Source organism: Ovis aries, chromosome 15 (genome assembly GCF_016772045.2).
Source record: "Ovis aries strain OAR_USU_Benz2616 breed Rambouillet chromosome 15, ARS-UI_Ramb_v3.0, whole genome shotgun sequence".
Lineage (NCBI taxonomy): Eukaryota > Metazoa > Chordata > Mammalia > Artiodactyla > Bovidae > Ovis > Ovis aries.
Genome location: NC_056068.1, coordinates 50,336,148 through 50,355,615, shown reverse-complemented (window position 1 = coordinate 50,355,615; position 19,468 = coordinate 50,336,148). Strand labels below are relative to the sequence as shown.

General features: G+C 42.7%; 1 protein-coding gene across 5 annotated transcripts in view; it reads right to left on the bottom strand.

Annotated features, from left to right (window-relative positions):
• Positions 1–19,468, bottom strand: part of RNF121 (ring finger protein 121) — an 85,532-nt gene that overhangs the window by 15,119 nt on the left and 50,945 nt on the right. For all 5 annotated transcript variants that reach the window (XM_004016278.6, XM_060399420.1, XM_027979467.3 and 2 more), the window contains 3 exons: positions 12,954–13,108; positions 9,366–9,473; positions 6,411–6,531 (listed from right to left, as the gene is read on the bottom strand). In XM_004016278.6, the coding sequence (XP_004016327.1) occupies positions 6,411–6,531; positions 9,366–9,473; positions 12,954–13,108 (384 nt within the window). The remainder of the gene's footprint in view (positions 1–6,410; positions 6,532–9,365; positions 9,474–12,953; positions 13,109–19,468) is intronic.

The following is a 19,468-nucleotide window of genomic DNA, read 5'->3' as shown; positions in this document are numbered from 1 at the left end:
GAGGAGACTAATGGCCCGGGAGCAGAGCCTCGCTCGAGGCCAGACAGTTGGTGGCAGGGCTCAGCTGGCTCCCTGTCAGTTCAAGATGGCTTCAGAAATACCTGCTGAAAAAGTGAATAAAATACCCTTTTCCAGGATTATAGTGGAGGAGATTCCATAGCACAGAGTGGTTGAAGGTGATTTCAGACAAAAGATAGCATCAAGAGAGAACTGGCACGCATGGTTAACGATCTGTCTGTCTTGCTTTATGTGTTGAGTATGATGAAGATACAAAGTCTACAAGGGCCCTGTGCTCCAGGTGATTAGATATAAAATAGGTAGCGCAGCAGGACAGTACAGCAGGTAACAGTAGTTGCTATCATCATCACCATCTGAGTGTCTGCCATGGGCCAGGCTACTCTGCAAAGTGCTTGACATTAACCCATCTGTTCCTTACCACAATTCTATAAGGCTGACAATATTATTACAGGTAAGAAAAGAAGATCAGAAAGGTAAAGCAACTTGCTCAAGAGTATACAGATAATTAAAAGTGGAGGAGAATCTGAAACCAGGTCTGTCTGACTCTGACCCCTCAGCTCTTTACACTACTATTTCAAGTCAGATGAATGGGTAGCCAGCCCTGTCCTCATATTATCCAGGGCTGCTGAGGCTCCAGGAAGTAGGAAGTCTGAGGCACAGCAATTTGCTCAGGAGACAGAAAATGTGAGCTAGGACACCAGGCCCAATGCAGCACAATATGTTGCTACCCTGCCTGCCAATCAATCCCACAGAGGAGGAAGTCCCAGAAATAAGCCTATTTCTCAATGCTCCACTGCCCCACCCCTCCATGACTTTTGAGTGTGAATAGAAACTAAACTGACTGGCTGTCACAAGCTTATGACCTCACAGTAACCAGCTGGAAAACACAGACTTCATCCAAGATTCCCTTGAATCAACTGACTCAACAAAACAGTTACTAATTTCTCCCCAAGTGAGGCAAAACAAAGAGCTGTTGCTGCTGCTGCTGCTAAGTCACTTCAGTCATGTCCGACTCTGTGCGACCCCACAGACGGCAGCCCACCAGGCTCCCCCGTCCCTGGGATTCTCCAAGAAAGAACACTGGAGTGGGTTGCCACTTCCTTCTCCAATGCATGCAAGTGAAAAGTGAAAGTAAAGTTGCTCAGTTGTGTCTGACTCGAGTCTACACTAACTAAAAAGAGTAGCACAGAGTACTGTAAAAGGAGCTAAGAATGCTTAACACAACTATAAAACATCATAGTTTTATTTCTAGGAATTGTGAAATTAATTAATCACAGATTTTTTTTTTAGGTCAAACCACTCCCAGAGGGTGACCAAGAGATGAATTAGACCTAGTTCCTGACTGGTACAGCTCCAAAATCAACGATGACTCTTTGGGATAGAAGCTGTGATCACCGAATATACAAAAGACTAGGAAGAAATAAATAGAACTGAAAATGTGGTATATATATACAAAGTGAAATATTATGCAGCCTTAAAAAGGAAGGAAATTCTGACATGCCACAACAAAGGCAAACCTTGAGGATATTACACTAACTGAAATAACCCAGTCACAAAAGACAAATATTGCATATGAGTTCACTTCTGTGAGGGATCTAAAGTGGTCAAATTCATAGAGACAGAACGAGTGTTGCCAGGGGCTGGGGAGAGTGGGGATTAGGGAATTATTGCTTACTGAGCACAAAGATTCAGTTTTGCAAAATGAAGAGTTCTATAGATGGATGATGGTGACAGCTGAAGAACAATGTAAAGGTATTAACGCCACGCAACTGTACACTGCAAAATGGTTAAGATCGTACGTGTATTTTTAGCAGTTAAAAAAAAAAAAACTAGAGGTGCTACTGAAAGTGAGCAATGAAGCTAGTAAAGGCTGTACTTGGTCACATTCTGTGCACTGTAGACTACTGATAAATAACTGCTGCTTGAATAAATAAATGAATGAGTTGGCTAATGAATGAGTGGAAAGCTGCTGTCTCTTGACTTCCTCAAATTACCCTCCCCAAAGCACTGATTAGATTCTGGCTTCGAGACCACAGACATTCTCTTTTTTTAACTTCTTTCTTCATGTTTTAAATTTTTTGGCTGTGCTGGATCTTTGCCGCTGCACATGGGCTTTCTCCAGTTGCGGTGAGGGGGGGCTACTCTATACTGGCAGCACCTGGACTTCTCATCTCGTTGCTGGCTTATCTTTTAGCAGAGCACAGGCTCTAGGCGTGCATGGGCTCAGTGGTTGTTGCACAGGGGCTTAGTTGCCCTGTGGAATGTGGAATCTTCCTGGGCCAGAGACCAAATCTGTATCCTCTGCAAAGCCAGATGGATTTTTAACCACTGCACCACCAGGGAAGCCCCAAGAATATTCTTGAAATTCAGGCTGTCATGGTTCAGGGGTCTATGTGTTCCTTAGCAGACCAAGGCCCATCTGACCAAAGTGGGCAGAAATAACAACAGTCTTGAAATTTTCAGGATTGGAAAGAACTCTAAGATAGATCCCTTTAATCTCATGTTGGAGTCTCTTCTCCCACATTCCTATCTGATCTAATCTGCTGGCATCCTGAGCCCTAGCAGACCTGTTACTAAATCTCAGCAATATTTATGAAGAGAATTGGAAAACAACGAATGAATTAACTCCTGGTGACTCACCCGGTACTCTCACAGGCCATCCTAGTATTCCTATGACCCCCAGGATGGGACCCTGGGGAAACAGCAAACCGCTTATCTATAGTTAGGATCAGCAAGGTCACATTCTGTTGGATGGGAGTTTTCAGAGTGACTCCTCTGGGAAAGAGACAGTTGGATAGAGTGACTCCTCTGAAAGAGACAGTTGGATAGAGTGGCTCCTCTGAAAGAGACAGCTGGTTACAGTGGCTTCTCTGAAAAGGAAAGCCATTCTCAATGTCAATTACTTAGGGGAGAGGTAGCTATCAGGTAAGATACTAGGATTCAGAAGACTAGTCTGTGGTATAAAGGAGGGGCAGCACTATTTTTGTCAAGAACACAGGCTCTGGGTGTTGGCATCTGGAGGACAGTCGCTGTCCAGGTGTGGGTTCCAAGTTGTGGGTGCTAAGATGACACCCAGGACACTGACATAGGCTGAGTTGGATGAGGCAGGGTCTAAAAGCCCTGGAGAGCAGGCTGCCTGGTAAAGATGCTCACACTTTATTTTCCTGCTCTTATCTTCAACTCTTTAATAAAGTCCAATGTGATTGTTTGATTCTTACATTCTGTGCTAAGAGGTACAATGAGGTATACGGTTTACCCTTGGGAGAGACTGTTATCATGGAGTGGTGGGGGTAACTAGTGACATCCCATGAAAGGAAGGAGAATACAGGGGGTCAAGAGTCAGTGTTTGAGGCACTCTCCACCCTAACACGAAATTCTCCCACCAGGTTTCCTGGTGAAGCTAGAATTTATCATCATTAGGGAATTATCTTATGAAGGATTATCATTTACAACCACTGGAGTACCCAATAATTCTTCCCAAGAACATGGGAAGAGGCCCAGGTCAAATCCCATCTTGCAGAGGCCAATGTAATAACTCCATCTCCCAGCTGCTGCTGCTGCTAAATCACTTCAGTCATGTCCAACTCTGTGCAACCCCATAGACAGCAGCCCACCAAGCTCCCCCGTCCCTGGGATTCTCCAAGCAAGAACACTAGAGTGGGCTGCCATTTCCTTCTCCAATGCATGAAAGTGAAAAGTGAAAGTGAAGTCGCTCAGTTGCGTCCAACTCTTAGCGACCCTATGGACTGTAGCCCACCAGGCTCCTCTGTCCATGGCATTTTCCAGACAAGAGTACTGGAGTGATGCTAACTCAGTGTTCAATTCTGAGCTTAGCTCCACCTGGACAGAAAAGGGATTCTGCAGATTAGCCATTAGGGACCCACCTGGGAGGGAATAAAGGCTATATTTAAATTGGCAGCTGATAATAACCTTGAGATAAAGTTGGCAACTACTTGGGAAAATCAGAGAATTGGTCCTGTAAAAATAGAAAAAGAAGAAGAAATCACTAGAGGGTAAAGGACAGGATTCCAGTAAGAGACACTCTGAAAAGCTGGCTGTGCCACCAAAGGAAACAGTTTTAGTGAACAGCTGCTGCTGAAAGTGAAGTGAGTAATTAGACAATCTAGGGTCTGAAAATCTCTTCAGGGAGTGAACTAGTTGAATGAACAGCTAAAGACACAACTAAATAAGAGAAAATGAGATGCTGCTAAAACATGAGACAGCTGTTCAGAAAAGAATCTAATAGGCTGTCTATAAAGTGACCCAATACACTGTTTTCTATTTAATCCATTACAGGAAAAATAGAGTCCCATGATACTGAGACACAAAGTCCCAGACCCCAAACTGTACTTGGTTGACATTACACAAGGTGATAGGGCTTCCCAGGTGATACAGTGGTAAAGAATCTGCCTGACAATGCAGGAGACACAAGAGACGCAGATTCAATCCCTGGGTCGGGAAGAACCCTTTGAGTAGGAATGGCAACTCACTTCAGTATTCTTGCCTGGAAAATTCCACGGACAGAGGATCCTGGCAGAATATGGTCCATGGGATCACAAAGAATTGGATATGACTGAGTGACTAGCACACACACCCAAGGTGATAGCTGAATCTTCTGTTTAACCTGAATTACCCTAAGCCTACCAGCCCAAGGCACAAATGAGATCACCTAACTGTGACATACAAATTAGCATAGCCAAGAGGTCCCCACCTGCAAAACTGCCACAAGCTCAGCAAGAGGTCCTGAAGTGCCTCACATGAAGCCAGTGCCAAGCCTTTCTTGTTCTTTTCAATTGGTCTCCATTGATATCTCCTGCCTAAAAGCCAGGACTTGTATGTGGAGGAACTAGGAGAACCCACTTCCCTGATGTTCTAGGGCTTCTCTCCAACTTGCCAAACTTCGACCTAGAAAGAACTCTGGAATGCCTTTCAGTCCCCACACACCAGAGTCACAATTATTTCAGCACAGAAACTGGAGAAATGTCTATTAAACTTGGAAATATTTCTTCTTGGGGTGGGGTCTAATGGTATGGTATCTAATGATACCAAGATGGGGAGCACTTCTGTGTTGTTCACACAATTACAAAAGAACTCATTATTTTTACAAACAGCAAACATATTTCCATTGCAGATAAAAAGGAGTAAGGATACTGAGTTGGGTTTCTTAGACTGACTGTTACTTTACCTATATTTTAAGCTTGAAGAATCTTTGCATGGTCTCCACCTGGTCCTCTCGCAGCATTTCCTATCTCAGTGAAGGATCCGAGGAGTTGCCTGAGTCAGAAATGTCAGCTTCGGTACCTACCTTTCTTTTCTTCCTGTTTTTTCCTTCAGTCCCCAGAACCAATCTATATCCAAGATTGGCCTTGGAGGTCAAACTTACCTCCAAGATACCTCTCATCTACTTCTCTCCCTTCTCACCGTCTCTACACTAATCCAAGCTGCCTTCACCTTGCACAAACTACTGCAACTGTCTCTTTAAATAGTCATAGTGGGTCACACTGATCTGTGGACCCTTCTCTGATCTATTCTCTATCCAAGCAGCCAGAATGATCTTTTCCAAGTGCAAATCTGATGATACCATTTTCTATCTTAGACCCTTAGTATTTTTAGTATAAAAATCACAATCTTTCATTTGGCCTATATGGGTTTTTCTAGTCTAGCCTTTATTTCTCTAGAGACTTCTACTATAATTCAGCCCCACAACCACGTTAGCCTTAGTTCCTCAAAATTCTCACCTTTTCTCCCACTACAGGCCTCTTAAACATGCTATTTCCTCTACCTGGTACACACTTCACTTTTCACTTCATCTGGTTAACTCCCACTCATTGTTCAGGTCAGCTCAAAAGTCACACCAGGGAAGCCACCGTTGAGCCCCAAGACTAGGTCAGATGCTGTTACTGTATTTGTTCATAGTATCAAGAACCTCCTTGATATTTATTAGTTATAATTTCTAATAATATAATTTTGTAATATATTATTATGATAATATAATGTATCATATATAATTTATTGGTGTTTTAAATTACTTTAATACCCATCTCTCTTGACAGTAAACTCCATTTGGGCAATGATCATGTTTATTTTTGTACACCTTTCTAATCTAAGCACATTAGATGTGCTTAGGGACACAGGAGACATTAAATAAGTATCTGTTGAGTGACTCTCAACTTCCTGTAGGGTAAAGTGACTTTTACCTTATGGCTTAGAGTTAAAAATTCCAGGGTACCTCTGAGATCTAGCTTTTCAAATTTTAAAGAGGGAATTTCCATATATAATCACTCACATCTTGAAGGATTTTGTACGGCTTATCTCTTCCATCAAACACGTGATGCTATCCTGAACTCTTTGAAGGTGCCAGGAGACAGTAATAAAAGCCCAGGTGAACTCACCCCTATGGTCGATGCCATATAGTCTGCACACATTTCTGCAAAGTCCCGCTCAAGAACACCATAGTAGAGGCCATAGAAGAGGAGAGAAATGCCAAAGTCCATAGCATCTTCAGGTTTGATCCTGTAAGGGAAGCAGCATGGCCTGTAAGACTTGCCCTGAGATGCACTTGCTTTGTATTACTACTCTGGGACACATAAGGCAGCGCCTAAAATTGGAAGCCTCAAGAGTAGAGCAAGTATTGGCAAACTAAAACCAAGTCCCGCCTGTTTGCATACGGTCTGTGGGCACCTCCTTGACAGGCTAGGACTGGAAGCTGTGAAGACTAAGTCAGAGTATCCCTTCTGCCCATTTCCTCACGGGGTCTCCAGTGCCTGCCTCTGGTGACTGATGACCATGCCTTGGAGCGGCCTAGGCTCTGTTCTGGTTCACACTTACACATTGGGGACTCCACCACTGGCAACCACTACACACCAAACAGTGGGATTTTCAGTCTGGAAGTCCGCAACTCACTAATGAATTGCCTCACCTCCAGCAAGTTGCCTAAGTTGAAATGGCCAAGCCCTCCAAAAGGAGGGAAGAGCACAGCAGGTTCTGAGTGTCACTGGAGCAAACTGAAACTGATCCCAATGCTCACCCACCCCCATCAGGCCCCTCCTTTAGAGAATGTTTCACCTGATGGCAAGTGGACACAAAGAACGCCCACCATCTGAGACAGTTCACCCAGGCAAATACATGGGGCAGGGAGGCATTTTCTCTCTTGTTATGTGAATACCTATAAAGCATCCTAGATCTTGCCTTTTGTCCCGTGAAACCTAAAATATTTATTTGGTCTTTTACAAAAAAAAAAAAAAGCTTTCTAACCACAGCTTTAAAAAAGAAAGATACAGTTAGTAAATATACCTGTTACATACAATTTTAAGTTGCAACTACACATATTCTGTATCACGTCACCAAAGTTAAATTTTGGTTCAAGTCTTCTCACTAAGGACAATATGCCTATAATATTAGGAAGCTTGTTTTAGTGATTTCATGGACCAATAATTTGCAAACTTGAGTCTGTAAATGTTTATTAAAGAAAACTATCTTTGTTAAAACATTTGTATGAAGAACTTATTGTGTTCACTTAAGACTGTAAATTACATTTATCTCAGAAAGTTGAATTTGCCCACCAATCTTGTAATATGTAACCTACTAATTTGATATCATGGTCTTATACCAATTAACTAATTAGCATCATAAAAATGGTCAAGATTCTCAAGTATATTTTCCTCCTTATGTAGTTTATCGAAGTAGAAATTATAATTCTAGAATAAATACCTTTAAAGACATAACATAAACCATGGAGAATCTTGGTTTTTACTATTTTTAATCACAAAGGTTAGGAAGCTATCTGGAAATACCTGGGTTTTCTTTGATGAGACCTGACGACTCTTCACTGATATATTCCTATAAATATCTGTGGCACCTGTTTATTCTTTCAGCCTGTACTACACCTGGAAGGAAGAATTCCGTGGTTGTCCTCTCACTATATAAAGTAGGACTGACATCTTTCAGTATCAGAAACTCCTGTACAGTGTACTCAGTTTGGGGAAGAGGTCAGTGGTCATGAATTTAAATTTTAATCCTAAATCTCCAGCTTCAACACACTGTCCCAGGCTTAGAATTCCTCACGACCCACAGCGCCCATTCCCTCAGCCAGGAAACCACATTTCTACCCTTTTCTGCCCTACTTATTGTGCTCTCCAGTCCCAGGGTCATTATCATTGTCATAGTCATTGTCCCAGAGTCCAGGACAGGATTATCTGGCTTTTGCTCTAATGAGCAGGAGGGTGGGAGGGGACCTGTATGCTGAATCAGATCTTTTGGAAAGCTTACAACAATAGGAAGTAACAGCCAGAATCCCACTCCTAGTCGTGTATCCTTAGGAAGCAACTCGGCAATGTTATCTGCGGCAGCAGTACACTGAAAAACAACCTACATGCCCAACAGCGGAGCAAGACTTTAAAGTCCACAGGTTAATTCTGTCTCCTGAGAAATCTCTTAAAGGCAGAATGTCAGCTGTGTTACAAAGCAACAATGCTTATGTTGAACCTGATCTGTGATTAGAACACAGTATCTGGATCCAGGGAGTTTTAACCTGACGTGTTCCTTGCTTCTGGGCCTGGGTGGCTCCCACACTCATCTTTGTGGTCTCATTCCCTCACATCTCAGCCCTGGGACTACTGTAAGGACTCCAGCAGGCACTGCCTTATTATTTCCGGTCTTGTATCTTTCTAAGTGGATCTGCTGCCAGGTGCAACCAACCGTTCCATGAGTTCAACTGTCTAGCCTGGGGTCAGCAAACTTTGTCTGTAAAGGTCCAGATTGTAAGTATTTTAGGTTTATGGCCCTAAAAGTCTCTGCCACAATTATTCAACTCTGCTGTGTTACTGCAAAAACAGTAACAGGCAATGTGTAAACAAATGAGTGTTTCAGCAGAAGTGTTTTATTTTCTAAAAATTGAAGGCAGGTCAATTTGGCCCATAGGATGTCGTTTGCCAACTCCTACTCTCCTTGAACATAAGACCGCTAAGGTAGAGTGGATGTTGTAAGAAACAATACACACATGGAAAAGGAAAATGGTTCTGCTGGGGTGATGGAGTTATGGGTAATTGGTTATAATCATTATTATGCTTATTTTTGTTATTATAGTTTTCCATTAAAATATAAATTCTTAGAAAGTACAACCAATGGTTTGAGACTCTTAACTCTGTATTATCCAGACATTCCTTTCTCTTTGCCAGCACAAAATCATAGAGGGGACAGCCATCCTCCCATCCTCCACAGCCCCAGTGGCCTATCCTAAGTGCCATGTTCCTCTTGCTAATACTCAGGACTTGTCCCAGGAGCAAAGGTACATCTCACCAGTCCCTTCTCCCCAAACACTAGCAAAAACAAAAGCAAAGGGTACTCACTTGAATAATAAGTTAAGACCAAAGAGGGTAAACATGACAGCCATGTAGCCAACGATGCCAGTGGCATAGCTGATTTTATAGATCAGCAGGAACCACTTATAAACCAACCTGGAGAAAGGAGAAAAAATTAGTGTAATGCTGACCCAGAAACACTGGCCTAGAGCCTCTGCATCACCAGAATTCCTTTCTCTCACATTAATGGGGACATCAGGCTCTTTGCTTAGGACTTATATTGAGCAACTTCAGTTACTATACATGGCTGATTACTCCCTCAATTGAAAAACACCTCCACATACCCGGGAGGTATTTTGTATTTGTATTTTGGTATTTATATTTTCCTGGTCTCAAACCAAGGGAAGAAAAGGGAGCATTAAAAGGAGGTTTCAACATATGTAAAATAGATAGCCAACGGGAATTTGCTGTATGTCTCAGAAAACCCAAACAGGGGTTCTGTATCAACCTAGAGGGGTGGGATGGGGAGGGAGATGGGAGGGAGGTTCAAGAGAGAGGAGATAAATGTATGCCTATGGCTGATTCATGTTGATGTCTGACAGAAAACAAAATTCTGTAAAGCAATTATCCTTCAATTTTTCTTTTCTTTTTTTTTTTTTAAAGACAAGGTTTCAACATCAAACAAAGAATGCCTGCCTAACCTCAGACAACTATGTCATCTCAAATTTAGGTTAGCTGGATAAGGAAGTGAAAATCAGTAACTACAGCTATGCTCAGAAGGAAACAGGTATTCTTGTCAGGAAAGAGGATTCAAGGAAAGATGAATAAGAGGTAGAATTAGCTACAGGCTTTTGTAACTGGGCATGGTTAATCTGAATACTGCTTTGTTCTAAGCCATAGAACAATAACAAAATGAATAATGTCTAATGAGTTTGCTTCTGAATTTTTTTTCTCCCTTGGAAGAGAAAGGATAACGAAGGAGGCACTCAAAGAATACATTTGGATGTGTGTGTGTGATAGTAGTGTGGGTTGGGGAGTGGGGGTTGGATGGGGGTATGAGATTCTCCTCAAAGAGGAGCCATGCTCCCTAGGATCCAATGAAAAGAAGTATGGAATCTGGTTGGTTGACTGCAAGTAGGTTCGGAGAGGAAAGACAGCTCCCAGAATGTACCAGAGCCTTTTAAATGCTGTGGACGTAGGTCCCTTTTATCATGGGCCACTGTTCTACCAGCAAGGAGAGCTAAAGATCAACTCAGCAAGTTTGTCTAGCTATTGAGAGCCAATGAGGTTACTGTCACTCTGCTGGGCCTCAGGGAAGATGCTCAAGGTCCCTGCTTGGGCCTCCCTGCTGTGGCTAAGCAAGGGTGTAATGACTTCTCAGGTTAGCAAAGGGACCCAAACACCTTGCAGTGTCCACCTTCAAAGACCACAGAAGCTCCACCATCCAGAGTTTGCAATGATCAGCTGGGAGTGAGATACAGTGGAAAGGATATGGCATTTTAGGAGGAACGTGGATCAAGTAACCCCAGATGAGTCATATTAACTTGAGACAAGTTTATTAAGTCCTAAAATAGGAACCCCTTACTACCTTTCTCACTGGATTGTACTAGCCCATTTCCTAGTGTATAAAATACATGATCAATAAATGCTGCATAAATAAATGTGGATGTTTATGAAAGTGCTTTGAAACTGTAAAGCGTTACTGAATGCTAGTTGTTAATCATCACTGAAAACTTCTCATGTTATAAACGTATTTTCAGTCATTTAGCTAAGATATTTAAATTATCTGATGATGCTTAACATGCTTTATTACACTCTTCATATTACCCTATATGAGATAGCAATTATTATCACATTTTTTAGGGATAAGGAATTCAAGGCTGAGAAACATGCAGTCATATGGGTCATATAATTAACAAATGGCAGGCCTGGGGATTTCCAATCCACAGCTATCTGGCTCCAGAGCCTGTATATTTTATGATGGCTTTTAATGTAGGAGACTTTCCAGGTGGCTCAGTGGTAAAGAACTTTCCTGCCAAGCAGGAGATGCAGGTTTGATCCCTGTGTAGGGAAGATCCCTAGAAGAAGGAAATTGAAACCCACTCCAGTATTTTTGACTGGGAAATCCCATGGACAGAGGAGCCTGGCGGGCTGAAGTCCATGGGCTCACGAAAGAGTCAGACACAACTTAGCAACTAAACAACAGTAACAACAAACTGTTGCTGCTGCTAAGTCGCTTCAGTTGTGTCCGACTCCGTGCACCTCCATAGATGGCAGCCTACCAGGCTCCCCCGTCCCTGGGATTCTCCAGGCAAGAACACTGGAGTGAGCTGACATTTCCTTCTCCAATGCATGAAAGTGAAAAGTGAAAGTGAAGTCGCTCAGTCATGCTGACTCTTAGCGACCCCGTGGACTGTAGTCTACCAGGCTCCTCTGTCCATGGGATTTTTCAGGCAAGAGTACTGGAGTGGGTTGCCATTTCCTTCTCCATGACAACGAACTACCATAGCCAGAGAGGAGCTTCTGGATCACTGACTTCACCTTGTAAGTTAACCTTTACTTTGCAGAATTAAAACAAACATGTAGAAGAATAGAAGGCCAAAAAAAGGCTGGCAGTAAAGTAGAACATAAGAAGCATGGGAAAATGAGTAAGTTTCAAGTTGGAGGTCTCTGGATCATATAGTCACAACTCTGAGACTGGCCAGTTCCTCTATTAGGCTCTCCTGGACCTGTACACGTGTCTCACAGCACTTACCAACTGCACTGAAACAGCTGCTTTCTTGTCCATCTCCTCCATTAAAACGAGTACTCCTTGAGGGCAGGGACCATGTCTTATTCAGCTCTGTATCCCCAGCACTCAGCACAGGGCCTGACACAGAGCAGGTGCTTGTTGAATGAATGAATGAGAAAATCTCTCTTTTTTTTTCTGTCAAGCATAGATATAAATGACCTCACAAGCTGGTTGGGAGGATCAGATGAGGAATGCATTTGGAAATACAAAGAATTATACAGGAAGGGGCTGCTCTGTGACCAAAGAAGGAAGTATTGTTTGTTATAATTCTCCAGTTTAAATTTGCTGAGATTCATTCATTCAACAAAATTCACAGTAGGCTACTATGTGCCAGGCCCTTTGGCAGAGCCTGGATATACAGTGACAAACAACATGGATGTGGCTCCTGATCTCACAGTTAGTTAGTGGGGGAGACAGACACTTAAAATAATATTCAGTCATAAACTGTGATAAGCTCTATGAAGGAAAGCTACAGAACACTAGGAAGAGAATGTGACAGAAAATCTACTTAGAGATCAGAGAAGAGTTCACAGAAGAAAACAACACTTAAAATGAGACCATGAGGACCAGGATTTGCTTACTTATATTGTTAGCTTTTAATATAAACAGACCTTGATGTAAACCGTAAGGTAAGCTATAGGGAAATATTTGGGTGGTTTTATTCTGTGAATGGGGCAGGAGATCTCCCAATCAGCTTGTTTTGGTGGGGCTGTGTGCCAAGTAATCTTGGCAGATAAAAACTGCAATTTTTTTTTCAGTTTAAGCCCACCCACCTCCCATGCATCCCAATCCATTAGTTTCAGGAAACTTGGCTCCTTCCCACTACCCACTAGCTAAATTCTCACCTTGGGGTTGTCTGGACTAGTGGTTTTCGGGTGGCTCGGAAGGTGACAAAGGCTGTGACAGTGGAGAACAAGATCCAGATCACTAGGAACCTCCACCAGTGCAGCTTCACTGTGAAATAGAGGGGAACAACCCACATCTGAAAGAGGGTCACCATCTGAAACACAAACATAAGCACTTCAGCTCTAGCCAGCTTCCTCTGTAGCTCCAACCACAAATCCAGAGCATATCTTTTGTGTTCCATTTTAGCCTGATCCTCTGTGCGCTTCCAGTTTTGGATAAAAGCATCTCCTAGTGACCCAAGTTAGAAACCCTGGGACCATGCTTGACACGAACCTTTTCCCCCACCCAACTGTTCATTGTACCTGCTCTTTCCTTTCCATTTGAGCCCTTGCTGTCTCTTACCTGGCTGACCATGACCTCTTTATTAAGTCTCCCTGAATTCAATGTCTCTGCTCCAATCTATCCTTCCCAGGAGCATACTCAGTTGTGAACACGTCACTCCACTGCTTAGAACCCTCTGAGGTCCCCCTTTCTATAGATAAGATCTGACATCCTTAGGCCCAACATCCTTAGGCAGTCATATCTCCCACAATGGAGCTCCAAACTACTGTTTCAGGATCATCTTCTACCATTCCCCATAACTGCAGTCAAGGTGTCCCGCTCTGAGATTAAAACATCCTTCCCACCTGCCTTTCAGCCTGAGAGCACCTCATGAGAGACACATTCTTATTCTGCTAGGCAGAATAAATCATGATTTCCCAGTGCTCCAAAAGCATTTTCCTTTCTACCATCATTACAGTGCTTATCTAGAGTGTGAGGTTAGGTTCGAATTCATTCTCTACCTTACTGTAAGCTCCTTGAGAGCAGCGACAAGGCCATACTCTGGCCCATGATAGATCCTCAATAAATTTAGATAACTGAGGGGAAAGCAAGACTAGAACCTTAAGAGAGAGGCACATTTCTGTTATAAGAGCATCTATTTTACTTTCCCTCCTTCCACCTCAGACTTGTTAGCTAAGGTGTTCCAAATGTATAAAATGATTCTAAGTCAGAAGTTGGGACCAACACCAGTCTTCTGCTTCTCCAAGTCTTCTCCTTCCCCAACCACCCAACTCTCACTAGATGGCACTCTTCTCAGGTGAGTAGCAGGTATAAAAAAGATAACTGGCACTTAGAGGCTTTCCTCCTGGTATTAAATGAAATGAAAGAATATATTTTTTAAAAAGTGGGGTGGCTATAGAGAGGACAATAGCAGCTAGCATCCTAAAGTTCCACAGAGGAGAAAACTTTTGAGAAAATACTTACTCTTGAGGATTTCTAGACTAGTGCTGCCTAGTCCAAATATAACATGAGTCATATGCGTAATTTTAAGTTTTATAATAGCTATGCTTTAAAAAAGTAAAGAGATGCAGATGATCTTAATTTTAATGTATTTTATTTAACCCAGTGCGTCTAAAATATTACCCTTTTGACACATACTCAATATAAACTACCCGTGAAACATTTTATTCTTTTTTTTTGTAATAAGGTTTTAAAATCTGATGTTTTATATTTATAATATATCTCAAAAGAGACCAGCCACATTTCAGGAGTTCTACTGCTACATCAGACTGGATAGTGCAGCTTAAACCATCTTTTTAGTGTTTAGCTACTGCTCTTTTATAGACTGCTCTGTGGCAAGAAAAAGCTTTAGTTTTTTAGTGTTATTTTATATATTTTAAGAGAGAGAGACAGAGGAAGAGAATGGTGACCAGCCACGTTGCCTTTGAGCTTCTAGTGCTGTCTGCCCACTGCTCAGTGAACAATGCAGCCTCAGGACCAGTTCACTGTACAGGAAGATGCAGTTGACGCCCTGAATGAAGCATTCTAAAATATCCTAGCCTTATAAGGAGGGAAGGATAGGGGAAAAGGATAATTAAGGAGTTTGGGATGGACACGTACACGCTGCTATGCTTAAAATGGATAACCAAGAAGGACCTACTGTGTAGTACATGGAATGCTGCTCAGTGTTATGTGGCAGCCTGAAAGGGAGGGGAGTTTGGGGGAGAACGAACACATAGGTATATGTATGGCTGAGTCCCTTTGTTGTCCACCTGAAACTATCACACATTGTTAATGGGCTATATTTCAATACTAAATAAAAAGTAATTAAAAAATAAAAATTAGATGGAAAAAAAAATTCTGGCCTTACAAAAAAAAGTGTGGAAGCACCAGACGTACTAACAAATGGCTCCTCAAATAATGCTCTACGTGACATTCTAGGAGATACATGGAGGAGACCAGAAAAGTGCATCACAACAAACAACTGCAGATTATTTAAACTAGGGGATAAGGCAACTAGAGTCGTGACACTGAAAGTGGGTAGATGAAGGTGGGTGTGGAAAGAAGGGCTGCATGGTCGTCAGCCTTCATATCATTTACTCTGACAGGCTCATGGGAGTGTTTATAAAGCAGTAGGCCCAGAGACTTGAGAAGAAATCAATCACATGGTCCAGTCACATATGTTTCCTCTAAGAAAGAACAGGAATTCTTGTCTACTTCCAGCTTTTTCCAAAAATTTGGCTTTTTACATAAAAACAACCAGCCTGCCCTCACAGCCTCTTTCTCACTCCCCATCACCAATAGCATGTTCTGGTGGGGAGGGGGTGGGTGGGAAGCAAGTTAAGATAATTATCCCCACATGAGCTGTAGCTATGCATATTTTGGGTTAGAAACTGGATTTTATTCACGGTGGAACAAAGACATAGTTAGGAGTAAGTCTGGGCTTCCCTCGTAGCTCAGTTGGTAAAGAATCTGCCTGCAATGCAGGAGACCTGCGTTCGATTCCTGGGTCAAGAAGATACCCTGGAGAAGGAAATGGCAACCCACTCCAGTATTCTTGCCTGGAGAATTCCATGATTAGAGGAGCCTGGCAGGCCACAGTCCATGGGGTCGCAAAGAGTCGGACACGACTGAGTGACTTTCACTTTAGGTTCTTCGAAACAGATGTCCCGGTAGAAGCCCTGCAAACCTGGATTCTAGTTCTGATCTGCCTCCAAATCATTAGGTCACCCCAAGGAGGGTTTGACATGATTTTCAAAGCCCTTTAAGTTCTAGCACACTAAGGTTCTGTTAGACCTTATCTGAGCCTTGTATCCCAGACTCCCTGGGAGAGTGAAGGCAGTGTTCACTCTCACTCATCCATCAAGTATTTACTGTACATTTAATGGGAAGAGAAATAAACATGACTTCTAGTTCCTTTCTTCAAGGAGCTAATAGTCTAGCAGCAGGCTAATAACAAAGATCAAATCCTTATTTAATGACTCAATAAAACTTTAGACCCTTTCTAAAGAAGAAAAAATCATTAAAGATCAAGTGGACATAGTAGAATGATATAATATAGTGAAATGACTAGTGACTTTAGAATTAAAGATATCTAGATATGTATCCCAATATAGCTACTTTCTGTTACCTAGGCAAGTCACTCAGCTCAGAGAGCCTTAGTTTTTTAAAGTATAAATGAAGTTAACAGTATCTACTCCATTAGGCTATACAGATTATGTGTTAATGAATGGAAAACTTTCAGAACAGTACCCAACAAGGCAAGCATTCAATACAAGTAATGTAATAAATATAATGTAAGGATTCTATATGATAGCTCTTTTATTTCAATGGCAGCTTTCCAGGTGGCTCAATGGTAAAGAATCAGCCTGCAATGCAGAAGACATGGGTTAAATTCCTGAGTCAGGAAGACCCCCTCGAGAAGGAAACAGCAACCCACTCCAGTATTCTTGCCTGGAAAATCCCATAGGTAGAGGAGTCTGGAAGTTGCAGAATCCATGAAGTTTCAGAGTCAGCCATGACTGAGTGACTAAAAAAAAAATTATTTCAATGGCAACAATGTGTATAAAACCATAAGCACAGCTGCATAGTAAGCACAGTTGCTTAAATAAATGAGAACTCTTACTATGGCTTCACATGATTGAAAATTCCTAAAGTCACATATATAAGGGAGCAAAGATTGCAGTGAGAACTAAAATAATCAACATATTAAAACTGGTGAGGTATTAGACACTCTCTGCCAGGGAAGTCTGAAAGCCAGATTCTGTTCAGGGCCTTGAAAGCAGCTGCTGGGGTGAGAGCCCAGGTCACAAAGGGCAGGCAGAGGGGCTGGGTGAACACAACAGTTTACCACGGGGAAAATGGTAAGTTACAATTCTGCCTGGTTAATTTATTTGTGTCTACTGTAGGGCATTCTGCTTAATAAATTAAGTTGAAGGCATTTTTAATGGCTAGCTTGGCAATAAATGGCTCAAAGTTACTCAAAATTCTCAAGACTAATGGCAGGGACTCTGGTGCCATCTGGTGGCAACATTCTGGTTCAACAGTTTGTTTAACCAAATAAGATCAAGTGGTGGCTTAGAAGTTCCCTGGAGAAGTAAACGGCAACCCACTCCAGTACTCTTGCCTAGAAAATCCCATGGACGGAGGAGCCTGGTGTCCATGGGGTCGCAAAGAGTTGGACTCGACTGAGAGACTTCACTTTTTTTTATACCTGATGCCTTGAGAGGCACAAAACAAAGGGAAGCCGTGGCCCTAACTTCTCCAGCATCTGGGGTAATGAGACATAAATGCAGGAACTGGGCAGTCATGCAAAGCATCAAGCACTGATATGGGAGTTCAGAGGAGAGATGCAGCGGTGCTGGCAGAAGCTGTCAAGGGGAGACTGGCCAGGAATGGCAGTGCTCTGGCTGGCTCTGAAGAGTGAAAGTCCCTCAGTTGTGTCCAACTCTTTACTACCCCATGGACTATACAGTCCATGGAATTCTCCAGGCCAGAATACTAGAGTGGGTAGCCTTTCCCTTCACCAGGCGATCTTCCCAGCCCAGGGATCGAACCCAGGTCTCCCACATTGCAGGGGGATTGTTTACCAGCTGAGTCACAAGGGAAGCCACAAGCGAAGCTGGTTCTGAAGGAGGTTTCATTATGGTGTTTGTGCATGTGTGTGTGTGTGTGTGTGTATGCAAGCGCACATGTGTGTATGAAAGCCATTCATCCTCTTTCCCTGAATCTGCAAATATGAAGCTGAAGTGAAGACCAGCCTGAAACTGACTGTACCTTACTGATTCTTTCAGCAAACATTTAATGAGGAATAATCCCAGCTTCTCTGATCTGGAAGGCAAGAATAGCAACAACCCACTTACCTTTCCACAAGACTACACAGTTGACATGATTATGTTAGATGCTACAGTAAGAGTTAGCTAGCTCTTATTTAAATGGACTTTGTTTATATTTTTTTCATCTCAGAAACTGTAATTCATGAAAACAAAAAAGAGCTTCCAGATTACATCCTTCTCTGGACACTATCTCCCTTGCCAGAGGCACGTCTGACTTTCAGCATTCCCATCACTTCTTATTTGCCTGTGTTGTGGGCACAGAGATCACCTACTATGCTTGACTGCAGAGGAATACCAAGGATGAAATGAAAACTACAAGTCCAGGTAGCACAACAAAATAAGAGACTCACAGCTTGAATCAGCTTGAAAAAAAAAAAATGCTGAAAAATGGACAGAGGTCAACCAGAAGAAGGTCTGGGATATGCTCCATAGCTCTGATCAATACTGTCATGAATGATTCAGATGAAAATACAAAGGATTGCTTATCAAACTGTGAGCAGCACAAAACTTGGGAGACGAGAGAGGAGCAAGGCAGTGAACATGGAAAATAGAAACAAGATCCAAAATGAATGAAGCTCTTTCCTACAGTTCTTCTAGCTCTACCATTCTGCGATCTGGTAAGCTGAAAGGAAGAACCAAAACCTCAGGCTGAAACTTCACCAACTACCCAAGTATAGGATGGGGAAGGAGCTGCTCACATGAAAGAGATCTAGGGGTTTCACCTGACTACAAACTGCCAGGGAATAAATGCCAACAGGGTCATTATCCAAAAGCCAAGGCAACACTATGCTACTTAACTAAGAATAAACCCTGAATGAAGGAGCAAGTAGCTCTACCGTTCTCTGCTCTGTCAAAGAATCCTTCGGCCCTGAGATCTGGTTTAGGTCCACGATGTACAAAGAACACTGATGAAGAGACATGACCATAACAGAGTAGCCAGGATTACAAAGGGTCTGGAAACCAAATCACATGACAAACAGCTGAGGACGCTGGGATAACAGGCCTGGACAAAACTAAAGGAAGGCGTTACTATTATCTGAAGATCATTCAGAAGCCCAGCAAGCAAATATAGTCAGCATGGTTTCTGTGACCTGGTAAGACCCCAAGTGGAGAAGGCAATGGCACCCCACTCCAGTACTCTTGCCTGGAAAATCCCATGGATGGAGAAGCCCGGTAGGCTGCAGTTCATGGGGTCGCGAAGAGTCGGACACGACTGAGCAACTTCCCTTTCACTTTTCACTTTCATGCATTGGAGAAGGAAATGGCAACCCACTCCAGCGTTCTTGCCTGGAGAATCCCAGGGATGGGGGAGCCTGGTGGGCTGCCATCTATGGGGTTGCACAGAGTCAGACACGACT